Source organism: Strongylocentrotus purpuratus, unplaced genomic scaffold (assembly GCF_000002235.5).
Source record: "Strongylocentrotus purpuratus isolate Spur 01 unplaced genomic scaffold, Spur_5.0 spur5_scaffold_2, whole genome shotgun sequence".
Classification (NCBI taxonomy): Eukaryota; Metazoa; Echinodermata; class Echinoidea; order Camarodonta; family Strongylocentrotidae; genus Strongylocentrotus; species Strongylocentrotus purpuratus.
Genome location: NW_022145605.1, coordinates 28,822,465 through 28,848,573, shown reverse-complemented (window position 1 = coordinate 28,848,573; position 26,109 = coordinate 28,822,465). Strand labels below are relative to the sequence as shown.

The window sequence follows — 26,109 nt, the reverse complement described above, 5'->3', positions numbered from 1 at the left end:
TGATTACAACTTTCAAAATGTTATAACTTTCTTAATTTCTGTCCGATTTCGTTCTAACTAGCTGTCACCAGTAAACTTTTCTGATTTTCTTTTTCTTTTTGACTCCCTTTACGTGAAAGAGAAGGCGTCCGTAGGCCCTATTTAATGAAACGTTTAGCCAATGAGGATGTTTTTACCTTCATCATAAGAGGGGGGGGGGGGTAGCGGTCAATACACTGTAAACTGCAATTGTGAATGGATTATCAAGGCCACCCGATTATTTCCGTGGAATGGATTATTGTAGATTGTTCAAGTTCCCTTTAATTTTCTCCCTATCGCTACCTTTCTCTCTTTCATATATATTTTCATGTTCGTTGTTGTGTTCGATTATTTTGATGGGAGGGGTTCGTGTCCCAAATGGTATTTAGGCCTACGTTAATAACAAAAAATATGTAAATATATAGTATTGATACTTACATGTATAGTTTACAGAGAAGTATTTCAAGTTTCCTAAGGGTGGGAGATGCTGATTAACACCTTACTCATATATCTGCTGCCGCTTAATTATAATAGAGAAGACCGATATTATTTTTTTTGCGTGGGTATATATACTGTCGCTCATATAGTTGGAATATTCTTCCCAATTAATGAAATTATTTTGATAATGATTTATTCATAATATAATAGATATTTTTCTGTTGGGGACCGGGAGGAAATTCAATGAATTCAATGAAGAGCACATTTAAAAAAAAAATTAAAAAACTTTGTCCTGAAAATTTGGCTGATCGATATTTCGTTCCGTTGGGGGAGGGGGGGGGGGGGGGGGATAAGGTCACATTTGTTGTTCTTCCATTACTATAATAAAGGCGTACGCGCCTGGTCATATGTCTTTATAAGTGCTAACTATTATGTAAACACAGAATATTATTGTTATTATTATTATTATTATATTACTATTTTCATTATTATTATTACTATTATCATTATTATTATTATTATTATTATCATTATTATTATCATTATCATTAACATTTCTATTATTATTATTATTATTATTATTATTATTATTATTATTATTATTATTATTATTACTGGGCATATTGATATCATTATTATTAATATCATCATCAATATTATTATCAATATAATACTAACTTAGTAGTATAGCTAGGCCTAGTTAAGGGGACAACGAATCATATTCAAGCAGTGGACATTTTTTTTAGGGATGATAAGCCAGATTCCCTCAGGAAATTAGTCACGTTTTGCAAATGTGTGTGGGTAGTGTGCCCTGCCCCTCCCCCCCACAATAATCCACAGACGAACGAATTATTCTAAAGAAAACACATGAGGTACAATTTGAAGATTACAGTGCTGTCGATCAAAGAATTTTCAGAATAAAAACTTTATTCTAATCCAGCAAAATATTCAACATTAATATTTTTATAAGAAAAAAATTATATTTTAAAATTTTAATTACAGATTTTAATTTTTTGTGGGTTTTACAATATATAAGATTATTGTTGAGAAGTTTCATTTAGATTGGCAACGCAACGTTATTAGTCTCTGATCATTTCTGCTCACATATAGCTTCATCCAATTTCACACAGAATTGGATACGGCTACGTCAGATGAATTCCGGAGGCTGTGTCGTGATTTAGTTTTACAACTTGGGTCTTGTGATGTCAAGTCACGAGCAAAACTCATTTCCAGCTCGCCACATGGATATTGAAGGTGAGTTAGGAGAAAATTTGTCGGTTTGATGACCATGGCCTATCAAATTCAATCGTGTTTGGACCTCGTTTCTGAGCTTGCCTGGCTTGAGCTGAGCAGTGCAGCAGAGCTACGTACAGTACTTTAGTACAGGCGTCACTGCTTGCAATGCCAATATACAGCCAGTGCAGTGAGTGCTAGTACTGTAGTAGTGAAGTGAGGGCATGATGACATGACATTATCATTGACATTGACGAGATGTGTGTTACTAATTACTAGTAGACCTAGATTAATTTAGAGTGAGTGCCGAGTGGAGACTATGCTTGATGATGTTGATGTGCATTGGGCTTGAAATGAAAGAGAGCCGAGTGTGAAGGAAGTGGTCCGAGAAAGAGGATCGTCCGCATTTATAAACGAGGATATCCTTGTAAACACCACAAATTGTGACCGCGGAAATAAGAATAGTCTGCGAAAATATTAGCAGATTTTTTTTTACTTTGGCGCTCTGTGGTTTCGAGCTCTTGATCCACGCGCTGGCAATGCGACAAATAGATTCCGCGTAATAAAATACCCCCAGTTCATCGTCTACTTTTTTTGGCTACAGTGAGCAGTTGGGGCGCTGGTACGAGAATAAGGATCGTCTTCATAAACAGGACAGACGCGTCCGCAAAAATAAGGATCGTCCGCGCAGGATTCTTATTTCCGATCCGCGCTGGATCTGCCTTGGCGATGCAAAAGTGGATTCCGCATGTGCATGTGCATTTCACATCAACTTTGTTTAGAGACTTTCACGTTATGAGCAATAAATTATCGGGAAGATGGACAACCCATAAAACAAATACACAGGGGCTCGGGCTGCATTAGCCCCCAAAATGCCAAAAAGATTCCCTGAAAGTCATAAAAGAGCCCCCAAAAATGCATAGAGTTCAATGCAAACAAAATAAAGAGTGTTATTTTCATGCAAGCAAGTTTTAAAAGTAGCCCCAAAAATTTTTAAGTATTTTTTTTCCCTGCCATAAAAGTAGACGGTGAACTGGGGGTATTTTTTGCCAGCACGCGGATAGTGAAACCGAAAACCACAGAGCGCCGAAGAAAAAAAACTCGCGAAAAAATGTGGATGATCCTCGTTTTGTAGGACACATTTAGTCCAACTTCAATGAGTGTTAGAAATGTTTAATATCCCTCCCCGTTTCTCATTCCGAACCTGCCTCTCATACTTCATTCGTAAAAAACTTGAAGGAGAACTAACCCCAAAGCATAACTTAAGTTGTTTTGAGAGATTTATTGCATTCTTGCCAATAAATCCACAAGATTCCCCACCAAAGTGTATGAGAATAGCATACCAGGATAAAGCAAAAATAAAGTACAGTTTCTCAGCAAGACATGGGCATCGCCATTTTCTTGATTGCATGACGTACTATGCGGAGTGGAGTGGTTTATCAACTAAATGTATTCAAATTGATGGATGCTTCCTTCCCAGGTGTTTGTGGTGTTGAAGCATTTCATTCACCTGCTATTACATGTATCCTTTGTACTCAAATTGCCAGAACGCCAATTGCATAAATAAGTTGGTGCTGTTCTGGGGTGAAGGTTTCGCATTTAGAAATAGATTTTTCAACTGCTATATTTTAGTATTTTTAAATAAATGAGTTACAATTGTTACCAGATTATATATTTTCCACCAAATACTGTATTTTAGTATTTTTAAATAAATGAGTTACAATTGTTACCAGATTATATATTTTCCACCAAATGTAATTTTTACCTTCTCGGCTATGATTTTCCCTTATTAAAAAGTAAAGGTTTTGTTATTGAATTTAAAAGTGTTTCCAATTAAAGCTTGGTGCATGATACATTGTACATTTTCAAGAAAATGGCTGCATCCATGCTATGCTAAAAGGCATTACTGGTAGTACTATTAACTCATTTATTACATCATGCCAAGAAATCTTCATGTATATCTCTTGTACATGTTTGTAAGATTTATTGTACATCAAAAGGCAGGAATTCATTTCGTTTTTCAGAATCCCTACATGTACACTTATTATTTGGAGTTAGTTCTCCTTTAAGTGAAGAACTACACAAGGTGATCAAGTACCTCACATTTTTTATTTCAATGTCAACCATTGAGAAGCGATTTTGTGTGTGTTATAAGCCAAAATTCTCATGAACGTGGTACTTGTACATGTACATGTATGTAGGTAGTTAAAGAGACTGAACTGATGGAGATACACATTACAGATACAGGTATAGCCCAAAATCATGTTTGAGAAGAAAAAATATATATTTGACTCGCATTACTACATCTGTAAACATTTCTATGAACTTGAAAATTCAGCCCAAAAGTTATGGAAAGCAGGATTGTATAGTAAGTAATTCAAAATTCTTATGACAATAGAAACTATAATTTTGAAAATTTAATGATTATATTTTCTTGTGACAGGTAACCTATCTTAACCTATCAAAAACTTTGTGAATAGTTGTCTCGCATTCTAATACAGATTAATTCATCTGCTTTCATGACTGTAAACAATGATACTTAACCTTTCACCTTTAACCCTTTCATCAGGAGAAGTACTCAATGTCCAGCAGAGGGTAGGGGATCTGGAGTCCTCCCTGCAGGCAGTCCTGCAAGAAAAGAAACTTCAAGAGGAAGACTTCGCTCAAAAGAGAGCAAAGTTCAAAGAGCTATACTTGACCAGAGAACGTAAGTTGGCAGAACATTAGAAATCTTCCTACAAACAAGAAGCAACTCCTATTACCGGTATTTAATTTCTGTTACAACCAAGAATAAGAGAAGAAGAAAAAATTGTGTGTAAAGGAACAAGAGGTAAGAAAATTAGAAAAATAATGAAAAATTTGAAAGACTAGGATGTCAGATGAAAAATTATGGATACATTTAATCAGCAAACAAAACTGAATCAACTCTTGAAAGCATACATGAACTGTGTAAATGGTCATCTATTTAAAACATGTGATTCCTAATAATGGCTGAAATGTCTTTTAATGAATAATGATGATAATAACAAAAACGGTACTTTACTTTCAAAGTGTTTTCCACCAAAGTCTCTAATCGCTATGAAGAGTTATAAATGCTAATTTGATGCTCAACCATTTGTTGACCTGTTTGTTGAAAGTAGCTCCTGTTTGAAATGAAGATCAAATTTGTAATTAGCAACATTATTTATACCCCCCCCCCCCTCCCAACCTTAAATGACAAAGAAATATTAAAATGTCAAGACCAAATAATGTTTCTTTGCATTTTTTTCTTAACTTTCCTCAGAGGAATTGATCAAAGAGGTGGATAACATCAGAGAGGAGAAGGATAGATTGAGCGAAGAATTGGCTGGTCTAAATACAGCTGCATCTGTCATCGAGAGTAGCAAAGATGAAGAAATTGCGGAGATCAAGCAAAAATGGACTGACGAGGTTGCATCACTCCAACAAATTGTTTCTCGTAAGTTTTGTCCATTTCTTTAAAATGCAACATGCACTTTCTTCTATGATCCTGGGCCCGTATTCAACTCAATACTTAAATTTGAAATATGAGTATTTTACTTAGTCTTCGGCTTAGATGAAATGCTCAGCCAATTTTGGTATTCAGTTCAAACTTTTGTCTTTTGGTTTGGTTATATTCTTCTTCTTTTTTAAATTTTCAATGAAAATCTTTGAGTTTGACTTCATTATGTTTGGAGATTTATATATAATCATGTCTGTCCATGTTAATTATGTTGCATGTTGCAAACATTTCTCAAAGATGCTCATAAGTACAGAACTGGTGATTTTAATGTTGTCTATTTCTACAAAACTTCACTTTATAAATGTCTACATGTAGATGACTAAATGAATAAATAATAATGCATTTTGAAGATTTCTTTCTGTGGAAGGCATAACATTTAATTGTTGGTACATGTACATGTACAGTATATGCCAATAATATGTATTTTTTGTTTACTGTAAATTATTTTCTTAAATTTGTTGGTAAACATACCTGTAGGCATATACAGGCAGTACAATATGTTGTACATGAAGGTTCCTTGCAATGCTGGATAATGTAAAAAATGTGTTGTATGTCTCACACATTACTAGACTAGATGTCATTCCTAAAATAGCACATCAGGTGGAATGACTAAGCAGAGATTAGGTCTCTGAGATCACAGGAAATCAGGATGGAATCGTTCTTTATCTCCAAACCTAATAAGACTAATCTGGTCTTTCCTTTACAGAAATCATTTCCATTTCACTTCTACATGTGCCCATTTCAACTATTGCTCCTGCATGTGAATGTGTTTTCATTTGGAAAACATGCACGAGTGAGGCAGTTTCAGTTAGAATGTCTAGACAAAAATGTTGTTCCATGAGAACTGTTTGTTTCATGACCAGTGTAAGATGTACAAGGGACCCGTGAGCGATTTAGACCTAGAAAGCTCCCAATGAGCTCTGATATAAAACAATGAAATATTTAAATATTAAAGTGAGAATATCACACTTATGGCAACACTTACATGTGTGAAACACAGAAATTTATTTTTTTCGCTGTTCATGACATGTACAATACAATATTCAATTTTCTTTTTAAAACAATAACAAATGACAGGAAAGAGCACTGTGCCTACTGAGGCCGTTCTGGCTTTTGGAGAATTTGTTTTTCTTTTAAAGAACAATGATGGCATGAGAAAATTAGTATTGCCTCACTATGCATTTGATGAGACAATTCCTGTTGTAAAGATTGAAATCATAATTTTATAATGAAATAATCGTAATGTGCTTTTAAATGCATTTTTTTCTGGGAATTTCATCTGCACTCTTCTGGAAATTATATTCAACAGTTAGATCAGTGGTACAATTCTATAAAAACAAATTATGAATGTCATGCTGACATGCAGGGTGCCCAAAGCCATCTCTGAAAAGATGAGTAAGAATAGTACGATATCTTATTGCTGATAATTCAAATGTGGTTTTGGTTGATGACTTTATAAATCCATTGGGTGACACTAAAAAGAATATGAAATTACTGAAAGAGGATAACACTGAAGTGGTAAACCATTTAAAAAAAAATTTAAAAATTGTATTCACCCTGTAGACACAGCAGCAATAACTGCTGAGGAGACTGCAATGACGTACCTTATGGAACGAGACAAACTCCTGGCACTCAATGACAAACTCACACAGGAGCTTCAAGAGCTCAGCCAGTATCCAGCCGGGGAGAAGTAAGTCGATTAGTTTTATAGAAGGAAACAAAAACAACATTATAGGAGGTACATGTATTTGAAGGTAAAAGGTTTTAAAGAAGTTCAAAATGGAAAGAATGCTTCTTTTTTTAAACTTTTCTCTTGCACGATTCTACCGTGGTTCACGCAATGTTTGAAAAATTTACCATTCAGCAGTCAATGTTTGTATTTGATAAAACTATTGATTAGATGCCTTTTCTAGTTAATTAAATTCTTGAGATTGATTGTATACAAATTTCACATTTGAATGAACATGAATGGAGAAGAAACTGTCATGATTTTACTGAACTTTGTATTGAATACATCTGGAAGTAAGAATTTTATTTCTTTCCTACTTTATTTCATTTTCAATTACTTATATTTTTCTCTTTTTAAATTGCAGATATATTTATCACAAATAATTTTCTTAAATTTCATTATGTTTAAGAACGATGACGTCTTCAGGCAGTGCTGGCCTTCTGACGAGTATGACAAAATCATTCCGCAACTTGACCAGCACCACCACCAGTCCATCTCCTACCAGGGAGGAAAAGCCTTCTCTACCACCGACCCCAGTCTCCCCATCAGCACAAGACAATCTGGAACAGAGTATGCTTAAGGTACATTGTATAGTATAATTTTTATTCATGCCCCTCTCTCCCTCCCCCCCCCCCCCTCTCCATCATACACCCCTTGCATACTTATCTCCTACCACAGACAATTTTTCACGCCGCCCCCCCCCCCCCCCCCCCCCCCCATCATAGACCCCAATCTCTCCATCAGCACTGGACAATCTTGAACAGAGTGTGCTTATAGTACAGTATTATACTCTATTTACACCCCTCCCCCAGATTACACCCCTTGTTTACTTATCTCCTATCACAGGGTTTTCACAAAGCCCCCCCCCCCCCCCCCCCCCGCCTCATCATACATTCCTCTCCCTCGTACCCCTCTACTTATAGACCCCAATCTCTCTCAGCGAGCATAAGACAATATAGAATTGAGTACTGGTATGGTTAAGCTAGGTATCATCCTCTCTTAATTACCCCCCCCCCCCCCCCCCCCCCCCCCCCCCCCTTCCCTCACCAAACACCCCCCTCTACTTGGCTCGGTCGGTCATAGGACAACTAAATGAAACAATAATAATAATAATACTCAGTTTTTATATAGCGCTTATTACAATCATATGTGATTTCAGAAAATTTAGTATACAATTCTGCTTGCATCAGGTCAGATGAATACATGTAGGTGAAGGTAGGTTTTGGTCAGCCAAAATTCACATGGCCAATGGAAGATTCAAACTAGAATTTAATAATGTATGTATTCAAAATCAAAACAGATATTTAGCATATCCCTGTTTTAATTTAAATTGGACCAAATAAGAACGTATTCATCAAGTTTTGTTCCGATGTACAGTTGTAACATGAATTGTGAGAAAACATTTATTTGTTATTTCTTTGTTTCACCTCAGGCACAGAAAGATTCAGAGATGCTTCGAGCTGTTGTAGTTCCCCTGGAGCGAGAGATAGAGAGTCTCAAACAAAAGTTATCAGATGTTGGCAGTGACAACAGACGTCTACACGCAAGGCTTAAGGTAAAGAAGAGAGTTTCATTGACAATCGATAATAATAATTAATAATAATAATAATAAAAACAGTGCACCAAAGTCTCTAAGCGCTTTAACAAATAAAATACAATGATTAACAATTACAAATTAAACAAAACAAAAAAGGACAAATAAACCTACAGATTACAATACACATGAAATATACATCAATGTGAACAGACACAAAAAGTTTTTAAAAATGTTCTGTTAATGTGAAATCAATATTTACTTGTTATTAGACACCTTTTTTTTCCTTACTGGATGAAAAAAGGGACACAATCTTATGGTGTGTGGAGAGAAAGAAGGGTGGAAACTGTATGAGAAAAGTCATTTAGTTAATGCCCTCCTGGCTCTCAACAGACAGTATATCTGTGTCCAAGTCATCTGGAGAATAGTGGTTCATTTATTTTTATTGCACACAAATGAATATTGTCTTCCTTCTGTACTAAATATGTATATATGTATGTAACAATTGCTCAGCTGCGACTAACTGACATCATAGAAAGGCCAATTTAATAACATGACCTGAGCAGGGATTTACTGATATCAAATTTTCATTAATTCCAATTTGAAAAAGATACAGAGCTGTTTACCAACGCTCTGTTTTGAATTTGATTGATTGTAAAACAATTCCATTTTGAATGTTGTACATCCCTTTAAATGATGAAGTGAATTGGTTTCACTTTCGTGCAGTGTAAGTATTTATATTCCTTAATAGTCTATGGTATCTCAAGAACCAAATGCCATGTGTTCTGTAGACAAACTTCAGAACCTTCAATGAGAAGTGATTTACTGTCGGAACATGCTGTCTTACCGAATGGCTATGTAATACGTATCAGATAGATTACAGCTTAGCATGTTTAATAGTTTATCTCTACTGATCCCAATAAAGATGCCTCAAAGAAACAGGCCTGATAATTTCCTGATTTTTTTTTCCCCTGAATTTATCCCTATTTTTCCTGATTTTTCCCCTTATTTTCTCTATTCTTCCCCTATTTTTCCCCAATTTTCTTACTCAAAAAGGGGAAAATGTTGTTAGATGCCATTTGTTCCCCCTGAATCCTCTTCTTCTTTTTTTTACTCACGGGGGGCGTGGTTGAGGGAAGAAAAAAAAAACATACATTGTAACTATGTGTCCACTTCATGCAGTTATTTCTGTGAAGATCTCAGCTTTTTTATACAAACTGATTTGGGTTTTAAGGTGTATCATAAAATTAGTAAAATACAACATTTGGATTTGTCATAGAACTCATTCCTTAATATCCATGGTCTCGTTTCATTAAATCACCTATCCTTTTGATATGTACAGAAAGCTACTGGGAGTAAAGACTACAGTGATGCCGTACCAACGCCTGATCACTATGGCTACGAGGTCACCAAGGATGACATTGATATTCTGAATGAGAAGGTAAGAGTGGAAGGCCGGCCGTGAGTGAGTGAGATGTTTTGAAAATTTATCTTTGTTCCCTCTTACGGCTAGCTAGGTGGGTCAAGCTCGCTATCCATAACCCGTGACTAAATGAATAGCGGTCTTTTATAAATGGTAGTCCTTATAAATAGCGAGTAGACCCCTGCTAGTTGGTCATGAAATAGATTTTTATTTCATGTGACACCTAGAAACTTTTACATTCATAAATACCTAAATGGGAGGTTTCAAAAACATTAAAAAAACAATTGTAAGAATGTATTCTTACTATGTTATTCATCACAATATTGAAAAATACTATGAATCTGCCAACAAAAGTGTTGCCAGAGGCATCAAAATTCAGTTAAATTGTTGAAATATTTTCATCGTATTTGGCAAATTAGGAATATAAGGGAATTTCAAGACCGATCCTTTTCATGTGACATTGCTTCTATGATATTTGTCCATGTCAGGAAAAGAAAAGCATGGGAAAGCTCACATTTTTTTTCTCACATAGAACTCATTGAGAACACAATACAAAGAGCACTGTCCCACTCTTTATCCTCTTTGACACGACTTTTTATTCTTATAATAAATGTATCTAAGTAATAATCTATTGTAATATCTAGTTCAACTGATTTTACAAATACCTTTTTTCAATGAGAACTCTTTGAGAACACAATGAACTCTTGCCCCTCTCTTTAACTTCTTCTTATAAAAAACAGGACAAGCTGCTTCTAAAGCTACCTCACATGAAAAACAAAAGTAACTCTTTGAGATTGTGCTTTCATTTGCGCCGCTCCAAAGCTTTGGAATAACCTGCCACTAGACATAAGAAAATTTGAAGAAGCACTTGTTTTCAGGAGCTTTGAATAGTTGTTATGCCTCAGCTACAAGTTAGCCGGAGGCATTATTTTATTTTTGTATTCTGCGTCTGTAAAGTAGAACTTTTATGAGTTCTGTTTTCATCACAGTGCGATGGGTTATATTCATATAGTGGCTGTGCTAAATAGGTTGATCTAATTGTTTATTTTATTATTATTATTTATCTCCCTGTGCTATGCATAACATGTAAGCTAACATTGTATCAAGATTCAATTGATTTCCTGCACTTTGCCTCTCCCTGCTGAATGCAGATCAGGGATTTGAACAAGGTGTTAGAGACGGAGAAAGCCGCCAGGACAGACCTAGAGCTTTACGTGGCTGTGCTTGGTAAACAGAAACATGTCATGCAGGATGAAGGTGATCAGATGAGAGATGAACTCAAAGATGGTAAGATTACCAACTATTCATTATCTTCAAGCCCCACTGTACTACTTATCGCTACATGTGCTTGTACCCTCTATATAGCAAACAATGCCTAATCGGTAATTGTTTGTCCCTAATGGTCCCCTTTATGTTAATTGAGAACTGATTGATAAGATAACCACCTGTCAGTGACCATGCTGGGAGGGTATTCCCTCCTGGCGAAACTAGTGCAGATAGGCTTTAAAGCCACGATATGTCTTTTGATGTATGCCATGTTAAACATGATGATTGCATTCAGGCAATCAACTTCAGTGGAAATATATGAAGGCCTTTGAATGTTCCTGATGTCTTCCTCTTCAGCATTCGTCTTGTTCCACTGCTATATCTTGAATATGAGTGTAATTTAAAAAGAACACTGGTCACCTAGTAATGATTTCACTGTAAATAGTTATATAATTAATTACATGAATTATGATATGGAATTAGACTGCACTCAAATTCCAAATGAATTTCTCTGCAGTGTGCAGTATTCTAGAGCAAGAGAAACAAGCCCACTCTCAGCTTCAGCAGACTTGGCAGATGGCCAACGACCAGTTCCTAGAATCCCAGAGACTCCAGATGATGGACATGAGGAGGATGGAGAGCGTCCTGACGGAGGAGCAGCAGAGACAGATTGGCGAGGTCCTGAAGAAGGACCAGGAGCGCGAGGAGCAGGAGAAGAAGGTCAGGGTCCTGCAGGAGAAGCGGGAGAGCCTAGAGAAGAGACATTCCAAGGAAACTGCTGAGGTGAGGAGGGAGGGCATCATCTTTCTTTTTATCTTGATTTGATCCTCGAGGGTCGGGGGGTTGACAACAAAAATAGGTAGCGATGGGACATTATGCAACTAATGGTGTCGATAAAACTGATAAGGATGTTTCCTGAATGATTTTGAAGTGATATATAGTCGAACCCTTTATATTCTTTTAGAGCAATACTTAACGCTACCACAAGTTATACTCGTATCTACTCATGTGATAGATATGTTGTGTGTCAGTTTTGGAGATACTAGGTTAGGCAATATGACAATTGAATACCAAGTATTCATGCTTTCTCAATAAACCTGTCTTTTATGTGAGATCAAGATTGTCTTTATTCTATGGTGTCTCTGAGAGGAGAATCCAATTGTTTTGCTGTAATTAAGAGGGCTTACAGTAGGCTTGTGGTTGCACCATGTGAGAGAGGGGGAGGATTGGGGAGTCCTGAAAAGGACTCTCAGTAATCTTTCTTTCTTGAGTGTGTGTAGTCCTCACAAGGACTGTTGGTGTAATCTTGAAAAAGACTGTTGGTTATCTTTCTTGTTTCTGTTTGTTGTTCTGTACCCATGCAGCAAGAACCTACCCAGCAGGTACCACCCGCACAAACCAACTCGTCTTTGCTGCTGAGCAGAGACGACATCGAGGACAGCGACGACGCCCTCCTGGTCCCCTCCTCCATGGACACGCCCAACAGCTCCACCCCCTCCAGGCTCCACCCATCCATCAACTTTGTCGGCCCCAACGTCGACCCGGAAGAGCTCTTGCAGTTCGACACCACTGATTCGTCCGGTGGAGCAAAGACGACGGTGCACGGCAGCATATCGGAGATAGGCGCGCAGAGTGGACACAATACGTCTGATATGCTTGGCACCAGTTATGATTCTGTATCACTATGTTCGAATATCAGTCTGACGGAGGCACAGGAAAGAGCTATCTCAGGTACAGAACTCACTTCTCTTTTAATCTACAAAATATCAAATGTTTGGAGTATTGTTTTCTTATGAAGCAGTCTTTAGAGCGGGTTATTTGCATCCTGATTATGTATGTAAACAACCAACAATTTGATTGAGTAGTATGTGGAATATCGGTGAAAAAGGCAGGCAAGAGAGTCGTCAGTGATACAGAATACACATAGCTACAAAGAAGCAGTCATTTCTCTTGTCTTATAAGTAATTAGTGAATTTAAAACTTGGTATCGTTTTGAATTTCTCACACTTGTAGGAACCCCTGAATCAGAGGAGATGAAGAGTGTTCTAGCCAGTGCTCGGTCCAAGACTGATCTCTACTCCCTGCTGGCAGGCAAGAGAGTCGTCAGTGATACGGAATGGACAAAACTACAGGAAGAGGTCAGTTTTGTTCATGAAATCCTGGCAATGACATAAGATAACTATATAAAAAGGAGGAGTGGTTATAACTGAGTGACACTATTATGTTTACAATGTGTGTTTTTTACCTAACCTGAGTGAACTAATAGTAATTTTATGTCGGTTACCATAGTTTGTAGGATATACACCCAACGATATATCAGATAATACAATACTATTCCTTCATTTTGAAAGTCCAAATGTAAGCATTCATTCCTTTTGAGAAAAGTGAGAAATACCTCCTTACAATGCCCTATTTTGAGCCCTATCACCACCTGTGCTGTAAGTTTCACTACAGTTTACATATTTCCATGTACAGGGTATGTGATTGAGTTTTGTCGAGATTTCTCTTCATATACTGAACTTCCTGAGCTTTTATTGTACAGTCAATTCTATTAATCAACAAACATGGCCATCTAGATATAAATCAATCTATTTCATGCTCATATTTCCATTCATGTGAGCTACTTTACTACATGTACTGCTATGATATGTAATATATATGTGTGATAATGCACAATGTGCATTTTAGGGCCTCGGGGTGTTTCACAAAGATCCTATTAAGTTAAACTTATTTCTAAGTTGGAGGTAACAATTATGGAAAGCGGTAAGCATCTATGAAAATATGTTGTGAAAGATATTTTAAAAGGCATACAATGTTGATTCAAATCATTCATATTGTCTATTATCAAGGAAATTCATGTCCTTGATGTGGAATTTATAAAAAGTCTAAAATACTTGAATTTTTGCTCTTTAACATATTTTATTTTAAGGCTACTTATGGCTCTCCATAATGTTAAAGTTCAACTTAGAGTTAAGTTCGACTTAGGATCTTTGTGAAACAGCCCCAAGGAGTCTTTGGTGATAACTCGTAGCATCTTTGATATGTTATGAACAGTTAACATTGATTGTACATGTACATGTTTATTTACTCTGATTGCCAGGTTCGGTTTGCTAGAGAGAAGCTAGGCAGACCATGCGACTTGTGTACCAACTATGAGCAGCAGCTGCAGAGTCTTCAAACCAAGTATTCAGAATCCTTGGAGAGTTCAAGAACCCTTAGACAGGTAGTACTCTTTCTAATCCACACACCTGTATATAAAGACCACACAGGGTTGATAACAAAAATGAGCATTAGGGAGGTGGTCTTTAAGTGCAGGTTTAGTTAATCCATGTTTCAGTTAACCCTATTTTAACTGGGCTATTTCAGACCAGGTTTTTACTGGGGGGGGGGTCAATTTGACCCCCCCCTAAGATCTCGGCCGTTTCACCGCCGATCGCCGTGAAAATTTGCATGCATGTCAAGTGAAGTGTATAGAATACAATGGTAATTTCAAATTTTTGAAAAATTCACTCATTTGCATATTTATGGTAATTTATGCAAATAAGGTCATAAAATTCACATTGCGGCCCATAAATCATAGATTATTCATATTTAAGTAATCTTTTTCACTACATATATTTATTAGACCATTTGGAATAATAATACAACACAAAAAATTGGAAGAGCCAGGTTATTCCTTATGTTATCTCTTGTTTTTATAATTTCTTATGTATTTCATTGTTTTTTTAACTTATGTATTTTATTGTTTTTGTTGTTTTATTTCATTTATAACTACAATTCACCTATTTTGACCTCAAAACAAACATCTAAACTTTAAACAAGACTGAATAACCAATGTTTTATCTATTTTTAGGGAAAATGACTTTTACATATGTTTTGTACACAAATCATGAAAATGAGCGATTTTCGGGCTGACATGCAAAGACAAAAGGTCACGCGACCTTTTAACCGTAGGTCCGATTTTCAAAAAAATCGTTTTAAAAGATGCGTAAGACTCGAAAGTAAAAAGTCATGAGAGGAAAATTTTATATCTGCCGCGGTTTCGGAGTAGTCGCGAAATTTCTACAGGGGGGGGGTCAAATTGACCCCCCCCCCCAGTTAACGTAGGGTTAAGAGAGTCTTCAGACCAAATACTCTAAATCCTTGGAGAATTCAAGAACCCTTGGACAGGTATCACTCTCACTGCCCTGTACTTGTGTATAAGGACCATGCAGGGATGATAACAAAATAGGGATTAGGGAGGTTGTCTTTAAGTGCAGGTTTAGTTAATCCATGTTTCAATTATCAGAGTCTTCTGACCAAGAAGTCGGGATCCTTGGATTATTCAAGAACCCTTAGACAGGTATCAGTCTCACTGCCCCTGTAAACATATAAAGACCACATACGCTTGAACAGAGAAGCATGGTTTATATTAGCAGGTTTATTAGCAAGTTTACTTCATTCATGTTCAATGGACAGTCTTAAGGCCAAAAATACTCTGAATTCTTGGGAGTATTGTTGAACCCTTAGCCAGGTATTACTCTCACTATCATGGTAACCTGTATAGAAAGTCCACTGAGGAGAGGCAAGAAAAATTGGCTGTATGTAGTTGGTCTTTGTGTTCAGGTTTGTTGCTCAATGAGAAACACCGTTAGTTACTTCAAGGAAAACCAAGAATGTGTTTTTTTCTTCTATGCCGGTGGTTTCTAAAGCAGGTTAGTAAAAGATATCATGCTTGGCAGAATGGCATAAGAAAGGAAATGTATATTTGTCTCTTTATTTTATCTTTAGCAACTCGAGCAGGAGATAGACAATGTATTGAGAGAGCAGAAGATTCGTTCAGAGTTGGAGGAGAGCTTAAAGAATGCTGCAGAAGATGCACAGATACAGGTAATCAAATAATAACACTCATTTGGCATATTGATTGGGGGAGGGGGGTGGATTTTGGATAAAAAAATTATGAAAATTTTCTTATGTTAATGTGGTGAACTATTTTGTACACAATTAGTTCACCACATAATATTCTTTCCCCAAAATAAAATGTCCTCATATAGAGTTTCTCTTGGATTTCTGCATCCAAAACAGCAAATTATTTGGAGTGGACTTAGCCTTTAAGGAAACAGCTTAAATAAATATATTTTTTAAAGGTATGATGTAACTTTGAACATAGCATTTCACTGTTTTTTTTGAAAGATCAAACACCAACAACAATGTATGATGTTGGCACACGTATTATTTGTATTCCATCAATGATAAATTATTTTTTATTTGATTTTTTTTTTTTTCTTCTTCATTTCAGATCAAAACACTAACCACCAAGAATGGAGAGTCAGAGGAACTCTTATCAAATCTTAGACTCCAATATTCAAAATCACAAAATGAGATACATTCCCAAATGGTAAGTTTCATCTTATTTCTTCTATCATGCCTCAGTGTGTTTTTCTTTTAATTTAAGAAAGTTGACATCGTTTTACCTTCACAGTGTCTTGTTTTTTTTTTATTTCTTATTAATTTCTTATTATTTTTATTTAGGGGGGGGGGGAGTAGGTACCATAATCTCAATAAAATCATTACTCACACCACTTCTTGGGAACTATATATGATGGGAATAACTCTTTTGTGATTCTGCAACGCTGTTATAACTTCTTGACCATTCTTGAATGCTTTTATTCAGACCTGTCTAAATTAAGAAATTTCACTCCAATTGCTCGTCAGATGAGGAATATTCCATGAGGAATATTGAGAAAAATGAGCATTTTGTGATTCCATCAATCTTTCATTTTTTTAGTTTCTTTCTCCTTCTACGTGTACATGCAGGAAGGTAAAAGCAACTTGAAACCGGAATTCTGATTTCATAGCCAAGAGCTTGTTACATTTCCACATTGTAATTTCACTCTCTCTCTCTCTCTCTCTCTGCAGCAAATCCTAATTGAGTCAAGAGAACAACTTTACCAAGAGGTTAGTCAAAAGTGGAAATTGAGAGTCATATCGTGAAATGTACTTGTTAGATTGTAGTTTTGGCCAGCATCAAAAATTGGTTTTGTGAAAATGGATATTTACAATCCAACTTATCAATTTTGTTGTCTCATTTGATATTTTATATGCAGATCTGAAGATTGTATCTTGATTTATTTATGATGTTCTCCAGGGCCCGTATTCAATTCAGTACTTAAAGGGGAAGTCCACCCTGAAATTAAGTTAGTTTTAATAGGAGTAGAAAAATGAGAGAAACAAGTCAGTGAAAGTTTGAGCAAATTCCGATTGAAAATAAGGAAGTTAGGATTTTTGAAGTTGTGATCAATCAAACACAAATTGGCAACTCTATGACGTATCATGCGAGCTCAACTTCCATTTGCTCAGTACTAAAAAAATCTAAAATTTTCATTTTCCCTCAAGAAAAATTTCAACCATACATGCACCCTAAATATAATAATTGCAAATATGTTTCTATACTCTCCCTGCAAGGAACAAATATATATTCCGTCATCAATAACGAAGAAAACATGATTTTATGGAATATTATGCACAAAGCAAATGAAGGTGAGCTCGTATAATAAGTCACAGAGTTGCCAATTTGTATTTGATTGATCACAACTTCAATAATTCATAACTTTCTTATTTTCGTTCAGAATTTGCTCAAACTTTCACTCACCTGATTTTCTTATTATTCTGCCTCTATCGAAACAAACTTATTTTGGGGGTGGACTTTTCCCTTTAAGTACAAAATGTAAGCTTTTTACTTAGTATTTGGCTTAGATAAAATACTAAGCCAATTTTGGTATTCAATTCACACTTTTGGTATTTAACTCTAAATCTAAGCCAACTCCATACCAGACTTAAGTCAATTATCTGGGGGCCTTGATTGGCAGGCATATGGTTTTCTTACGCAGTCTTATAACCTGCACAAAATTCTATCAGCGCGCATTTATTGCAATGCATCAATCGCGCATTACTTTTGATGGACCGTGTGACGTCACAATGCTTATCAGTACATTTTTACTTAGATTTTGTCTTACGTAAGTATAAGTCTAAAATGCGATTTGAATACGAGATAAGTAAATTACTTAACTTAGCCGTTTACTTAGTAAATTTCTTACTTATGCTAAGTATTGAATTGAATACCGGCCCAGATCTATTTCTGCTGAGAAACTATAGAAATGAAATAAAAATTGGAAATGTTAATGACTGTTTTACATTTTATCATGATTATGTGTGTGATATTTACCTATATTTTTAATGATGAAATATTTCTGCAAAAAAACTTATTTTTTGTTGTTGTTTGTTTTACAGGTAATGAAATTACAGAAAGAGAACGACAGTCTTAGTGCCAAAAGGTCGTTGCATCAGTCACTTCAGAGCAGTGAGCCATTCGACTTGCCAACATCTCCACAGGTTTGTAGGATAGAATCAGAAATAAGTAGTTTAAAAGGCTCAATGGAGCAAGTTGATGATCATGAATGGTGATGAGGTTGTGACATCAAGACATTTGATTTGCTATCAACACCACAGGCTCACATATGTTAGAGGTACACTCTAAGAACGACCAATCACAACAAATATTTTGCTGTGAAAAGTTGTTGTATCTTTTTAAAACAATACTTCCACTTGTGTACCGTATCATGGAATGCAAGGCTAGGTCATCAATGAAAACGAAATTACATCACTTTTATGAGCATGAATTCATTTTTTGTCACTGGATCGGGCAATTAGAAATAAATGACAAATGTCTGCATACCTGCATACTATAACTACAGTCAAACCTGCTTTTTATAGCGAGTACCTATATAGAAAAAACACCTGTCTATAGAGACCTCTTTTTTGTTTTCCCTTGAAAATGGTTTCTCATTGAAACATGAACTAAAGGAACCTGTACATGAAGACCACCTGCCTGTAAAGACCACTTTTCTTGCCTTCCTTAGGTGGTCTTTATAGACAAGTTTCACTGTATATTAAAACATTGTTGTGACTATATATACTCCGCACAGGAGCTTTCCCATCTGTGCATGAAGTATCGTGACGACATCATCACGGTCCGAGTAAATGCTGACCACACCGAGAGCTCACTGCGAAGCGAGCTTAGCTTTACCAAGGAGCAGCTATCATCAGAGCAGCATCAACGCATGACCATGGAAGACACCTACCAGACGGAGCTGGATGATTATAAGGAAGAACTACGTGAGTAGGACTAGATTGTTACCAGAGATCCACGTCTGGTCTCGTCTAAATTCTAAACATCCATATTCTAGTTTTAGATTGTCTTTCCAGAAGTATCAGGTTTAGTTCTTCAATTCAATTCAGTTAAACGCCTCTTTGGTTAATTCAAGCAATGCTTCCAGATTGAGCAGTTTATGCATTAATGAAACGCAATTGAATTCATGATCAAATTTTAAACCAGTAGATTTCTGGGTCCCGTCTTATTGCGATTAATTTGAATCAATCACAACTCTGTATAGTTATGAGGTACATATATAAATTGTGATCTACCAGGATCTACCTGCAACTAATGATTATAATAATAATAATAATACAAACAGTGCTTATAAAGGGCTTACCGCCAAAGTCTCTAACTATAAGTGCTATAACAAACAAAATACAATGATAAACAATTACATATTAAACAGAACAAAACATTACAAATAAACCTACAAATTACAATACACATGAAATATACATCATTGTGAACAGAGTATGTTAATCATCAAAAGCAATTTTGAATAAATGTGTCTTAAGACAAGTTTTTAATAGGTTGACAGTCTGCCATGTAAAAACCATGCAATATGTTTGCTCATAAAATACTAAATCATAATCTTAATATTATAATTTGTTGTTAATCTTTCATATTTCAGTCGTATTCCGGAACTTGAGGGAGGAATATGAGAAAGAGAAGAAAGCCAGAGGAGAGGTGGAAGAGACCTTGAAAGAGGTCCAGGAATCTAAGAAATCTATGCAGGCCAAGTCCAAAGAGGTCATCACCACACTTAGAGAACAGGTGGAAGAATTGTCAGCCCATAAGGTAGGCCTACCTCTTTAGCCACCACTTGGACTTGTGATGGTGTTGTTTCCTGTTTATGAATAGATTACCTGGTCGCAGTTATCAATAATATTTACTAAGTATCAGCATTTTTGTCTCGCCTGCATAGCAAAAAGCGAGACATAGGCGCCGCTTTTCCAGTGACGGCGGTGGCGGCGTCAACATCAAAACCTTAACCTAAGGTTAAGTTTTTGAATTTTTGATATAATTTTGAAAGCATTAGTTCTTTGTCAATGAAACTTAGACTATAGGGTTATCAAGTATCCCCAATCATGTGAGTAGTATTTCAGGTCACTAAGTTAAGGTCAAAATTTAGTTTAGGTCAACAAACTTAGACTTTGTTGTGGCATCAACATCAAGATTTTGAATTTTTAGCGTATTTTCAAAATTGTTTGTTCAAATTCCATGAAACTTGTACCCAAGGGTTATCAGGTATCACAAATCATATGACACAGATTCCAGGTCACAAGGTCAAAGGTCATTTTAGGTCAGTAGACTTGGATTATGTTTTCACAACTTAATATGAGAATTAATAAATCATTTTTTAAATTAATATGTTCATATTTCATTTGAGTCATCGATCGTGGTACAATTAATAGTAAATAATTCTTCTGATGATTCTTAGTCAGTATTCACTTCAAAATGCTGATTATGTTCAGAGGATTTCATTTTTGGGGGGCCTGCTAATGGGCCACCCTGCCTATAAATAATGTTACAACCTCAATTTTTCATCATATTGAATTACGTAATGCAGGCGAGACCGCCGAGAGCGTTTCCCTTGTTTATCACTCTGTAACACCTCTAAGCATTATTGTACTTATTGTTCAAATAAATAAATAAAACTTGTTTTGCCTATTTATGAAATATCAGATGCAGTAAGATGATTTTCTCCTAATTTAGATATTTGATATCTAATCTTTTGTAATGAACAAACCAATAAAATTGAATGTTGAGTGATTACTTGAGGATAAGGGCAAATCAATTGATTTTTAATTTTTTCTCTTTCAGACAAATATAGAAGCCGATTTGCAGGATAGGAGGAACAAGGTTCAGAACCTCCAGTTAGAGCTAGAAAACTCAGAGGCTGTGCAGAAAGATTTTGTCAAATTATCACAATCACTACAAGTGAGTGGCTGATCGATCTATCTAAATTGGCAATGATTTCAGTATTACTTCCCCACAGTTGTGCGATGGAAGAAATACATTTTGGTGAGATGTGTAATTCTAAAGCAAAGGAGAAGAAAAAGTTGAATTAACACTGTATACTTCTTCTTATTCCATAATTGACATTTTGAAAACAGGGGGGCGTTTCACAAAACTTGTCATCAGTGAAAAATTACAGTTTTTGTTATAAGCTACTGAAATCCTTGCTATTGATTGGTTATCAACAGATTTGTCACTGATTTTTGTCATTTGTCATTGAAAAAAAGGCTTTGTGAAACGGGTCCCAGAACAGTTCTTGAATTTGTCATTATTGATATAAACAATTATTCCAAGATCTATATAGGAGGCAAGTTGGCCCTGTCTCTAAAGCGTCTGCCTGTCGAACCAAAGATACCGGGTTCAACTCCCATCCAGGCGGAGGTTATGTTAAGTGGAAAACACTCTGTCCCTTGGATAGGACGTAAATGGAGGCCCCGTGTAGAGAAGAGTCACTACCTTTGCACGTTAAGAACCCACTGCACCATTAGTATAAGAGTAGGGGGGAACCTCGGTGCAGTGGTCCACCTGCACACACCCCCAGTATAGTACGATAATACTCTGTAAAGAGGTCTGTACTCAAAAAAATTGTGGTAAAACATTTCATGAGGGCTGATTGAGCATCACAGTATTTTCATGGATAATCTTCTGTTATATTTCTTTCTAAAAAATAGTTTCACTGAAAATTGTTTATAGTCCTATACCCTTATTTATGTGTTTGTAGTCCCACAAGCTAATAGTTGTGTTGGTATTCATTCCTATGTAGGTTCAGCTTGAGATCATTAGACAGAAAGACAATGAGGTCAGATGGCAGCATGAAGATGATGCTGACAAGTGCAATAATTGTAAGACAGCCTTTGGATCAAGCAAAAAGAAAAAGGTGAGAACTGTTGCAATATTTGGAGACTTAAAAGAATTGGGTATCTGTGTCTCAGATTCTTAACAAAATCCTTGATTTAGCTCATGCTGTATTCATAATTATAAACCTTTAGGTCAGTCAGGAATTCCATGATGTTTACAAGCCGATCGCCCCTCTGATTATCAAGATATTTTTATAACACTACAGTCTATTGGAAAAAATGAGTATGGTAAAACCGGTCACTCAAAGATTTTTACTTTTTGAGGCACTTCATGATCATTTTGAAGGGCAATATTACACCATATCACAGACAATGATAACACGTAGTGCCATGCATCTCAGATTTGGCATTGTTAATATATATATGTATAATTGTAAGAAAATTCAAAAGTTACAAAACATCTGATTATTACTAAAGCTACATTCAAATACTGGTGAAAAATGTTCATGGCACCAAGTGTGTGTGCATTTGCAATTGCATAACAAGACTCGCTATTCATTAATAAGATTTTATTTATTTTTCGTTGTGTATGTCTGTAACTGAGTTTTTACAGGCGTGTATCAATCAGATATGATTATTTACGTCTGGGGACCGTCCTTTAACGTCACCATCCAAAAGACGTGACTCAGTTTCGAACCTGCGTCTTCGGCTGGATCAGTTGGTAACATCCATTGTTAGCTGGATTACACCCCACAACGCCCCGTTTCTTCTTTTAAAAAAGTAATTTTTCCTCCTTAATTTCCAGAACCACTGTAAGCATTGTGGAAAGTTGTTCTGCGCAGACTGTGTTACCAAGTCTGTTGAGAGTGGGCCGAGGAGGAGAAAGATGCCCGTCTGTGATGTCTGCCATACACTGCTGGTCAACGAGTCAGCACCTTACTTTAGCAAAGAAGCGCCGGACAACACGTAGCAGAGCCAGCCCAGTAGTAGAAATAGAACCAGTAGAATTCTTATTGTAGACATAGAATATACAGTGCGGCCCAGAAAAAACGAAACCGAGAATTATTGTTGTTTTATCATAACTTAATCACAATTATAATTAATAAATGACACATAGTTGTAAAGCTTAGATCTTCCTCTTTCGTTTGATGCAACTCATATGATGCTTATTTTAGGCATGAGTGATTAAAATTAATTTGAACCAAAAAGTCATTTGACGGACGGTATCTGAATTTCAAAAAGAAATCACTTTTCTAGAAAGTTCAGTTGCTGCCCTTTCATATGACACATCAATCAGGAAAAATGAGCTAGGAATAACAAAGTTCTGTGTGTCTAAAGTAGTGCTTGCATTTACATAATTTCATTAAACCAACTCGTTTTCACTGGCTGCCTGCCATAGCAACCAGCAGCATTGATAAAAGACTTAACTCCGTTTCGTTGACAATCAGCCTTGCATGAAGTCTTTCGTCTATGAAAGAAATGAAAGAAGAGGATTTAAGCTTTACAAATATGTGTCATTTATTCATTATAATCGTGAATAAATTATGATCAAACATCGATGATTCTCGGTTTCGTTTTTTCTGGGACGCACTGTATAAAATGGTTAGCTTTTTCTTTGTAAGTTAGAGGGTTTGTAAGAATAGAGATACAGAATTTAGAGTAGCATGTTGGAATGTGATGATAGATATGTGGTAAGAATGAAACTTTATCAAATATGGTTTCTTCTCAAAAGTGTAGACAACGGCATTATTACATTTGTAAGTCATTGTCATGTTGTATTCAATGAATTCAATATGAATTGCTTTTTTTTTTATAGTATTACTCCCTTTATTTGCACATGCACGGAATCACTTGTTGATTGCTGACTAGTCACTTTCTATAAATGATATTCACACATGATATTATTCACAATTTCAAAGAAAGCTACTTTCTAAAAATTAAGATTAACATTATCAGCCGTATTTTTGCCAACAGATTGAATGCACATGGCTTATGGAGTGCCAAGTGTTCACCTCTGAATTCCACTCAGACATTATTTCTTTGTAACATTTTTTTAATTTTTTTTTTAATAATTTTAATTGCGGAATGGAGATATAAACAAAAGTTCTCCTCATTAAACTATGAGGAATATGTCTCGTTGCCATCTAAAAATTCAATTCAAAATTTCTCAAAGTTTGCTTCCAAACTGTCTCTCAATAGTGTCCTTTCTTTCGATCAAGTTGAATTTTGAATAGATATGAATAGTTGATATAGTAATATTATGATCATTATATTTGAACTTATCTGACTATATTTGAGCTTTATATTCAAATTTTCAAAAATTTGCCATATTGATTCCTTCCATTCATGTTTGAAAAAGTATGATCATTTTTCGTCAGTCATATACTGTCCACTGCTCCGAACTATACCTAATACACTTTATGAAAGTTGTATCCTTCAACCGGTCGGATGCCATTTTATTTTGCTTTAACAGTCATTTCCCAAAGAAAGGTGTTTTGCGGGCTTGGTATTCAGCATGTTAAGATATACACAGCAATATAAACTCATGCAGAAGATGTTTAATGCTTTATAGGCACACATGTACTTTTTAAGTAAACAGTAATCCATGTATTTACATTTTTGCCTCACACAAAGTAATGACCCTTTTCAAACAAAATTAGTATCACTACTACCAAAGAAGGGTAAAGGAAGGGTTATAGCAAATCTAGCTTCTATTAGTAATGTGTTGTGTTTTGGTCATAAGATATTTCCAAGTGTGTTTGATTGAGATATTTTTGTTCAAAGGCAAAATGTATTCATTACCAAATTTAGTTATGTGATTGCATGTCTATTTCTAGTGACATGTGTATGCCATTCGTGTTTAAGTTATTAAGTTTAGTTTGCCTGAATTGAATGTCAGAATTTTGTTTCCTGGATAAAATTCAGTGTAGCTCCCTTGGTCCTTCTGTTTGCTATTGAAATATTTGTTTCTTCTATATGAGACGCTGCAGCATCGACTCATTTAATTCCTCATTTCTGTAATGCAAGCCCACTTAATCATTACTCCTCAATTGCAAGCTTAGGATGCTCTCTTACTAATTATATATAGAGTTTCGAAACAAAATAGATACCCACAAAACGGATTTCATGATTGAACATGTATGTATAGGGATTTTTACATTCATAGAAATCCAGACTATGCTTTTTAGATGTTTGGAATTGTCAAATTGAAGTTACGACAAGTACATGATTTTGAATGTCTAGTAAACTTAATCTTTCTTCTATAAAAGCCCCACTGCACTACTTATAGCTACTTGCGCCCTCTATAGCATACAATGGCTAAGCGGTCACCGTTGGTCCCCCATGGTCCCCTTTATCTTGTGTTAATTGAGAGCTGATTTGATGAGAGAACCACATGTCAGTGACCATGCAGTGAGGTCTAATACCTCCTTGCCAAACTAGTGCAGATAGGCTTTAAGAAAGATGTATCTCAAGATTATGTTCAGTGCTGCTTGTATGTGTGGAGTGAGAAATTACTTTCCTCAGTATTATTTGTATTCTGATAATATATATGTTGATATTTTTGTTATACTATATATTATGTGCTTTTCCCTCAATAATCAACCATTGTTTGCATATGTCACAGAAAACTCATTACTTTTTAGTATTTATTAATCTTCACTTCTTGATATACATGTATGTCCATTAGTCTTCTAGCTGTTTAGTGTAAGAACCTTTTAAAGCCGTTGTTACCACATACATGTCTGTCATCTACTTAATTAATCTTTTTTTTTTTTTTAACTCTTTCATCTTTTATGCACCTGAAGGTCACTTATACTATGTGTCATTATCATGCAAAATATTTCTTTGTATGATTATACTTTAACAGAGCTAAAATAATTTGCTACATGTATTTTGGATCGGCTTCCAATATTGTACTGAGATGCTTTTAGTCTCTG

The 26,109-nt window shown here is 35.7% G+C and overlaps 1 protein-coding gene across 1 annotated transcript; it reads left to right on the top strand.

Annotated features, from left to right (window-relative positions):
* Positions 1-1,568: 1,568 nt before the first annotated feature.
* Positions 1,569-23,240, top strand: LOC115926463 (rab GTPase-binding effector protein 1-like). Its single transcript, XM_030991191.1, has 22 exons — positions 1,569-1,710; positions 4,259-4,396; positions 4,973-5,146; positions 6,773-6,899; positions 7,348-7,519; positions 8,371-8,493; positions 9,815-9,913; positions 11,047-11,182; positions 11,679-11,944; positions 12,314-12,330; positions 12,477-12,892; positions 13,175-13,299; positions 14,262-14,384; positions 15,932-16,030; positions 16,440-16,538; positions 17,060-17,098; positions 18,431-18,532; positions 19,126-19,315; positions 19,987-20,153; positions 21,180-21,296; positions 22,138-22,251; positions 22,977-23,240. Exons 1-22 carry the CDS (start codon positions 1,659-1,661, stop codon positions 23,139-23,141), a joined length of 3,060 nt encoding a protein of 1,019 aa, XP_030847051.1. The 5' UTR covers positions 1,569-1,658; the 3' UTR covers positions 23,142-23,240.
* The last annotated feature ends 2,869 nt before the right edge of the window (positions 23,241-26,109 follow it).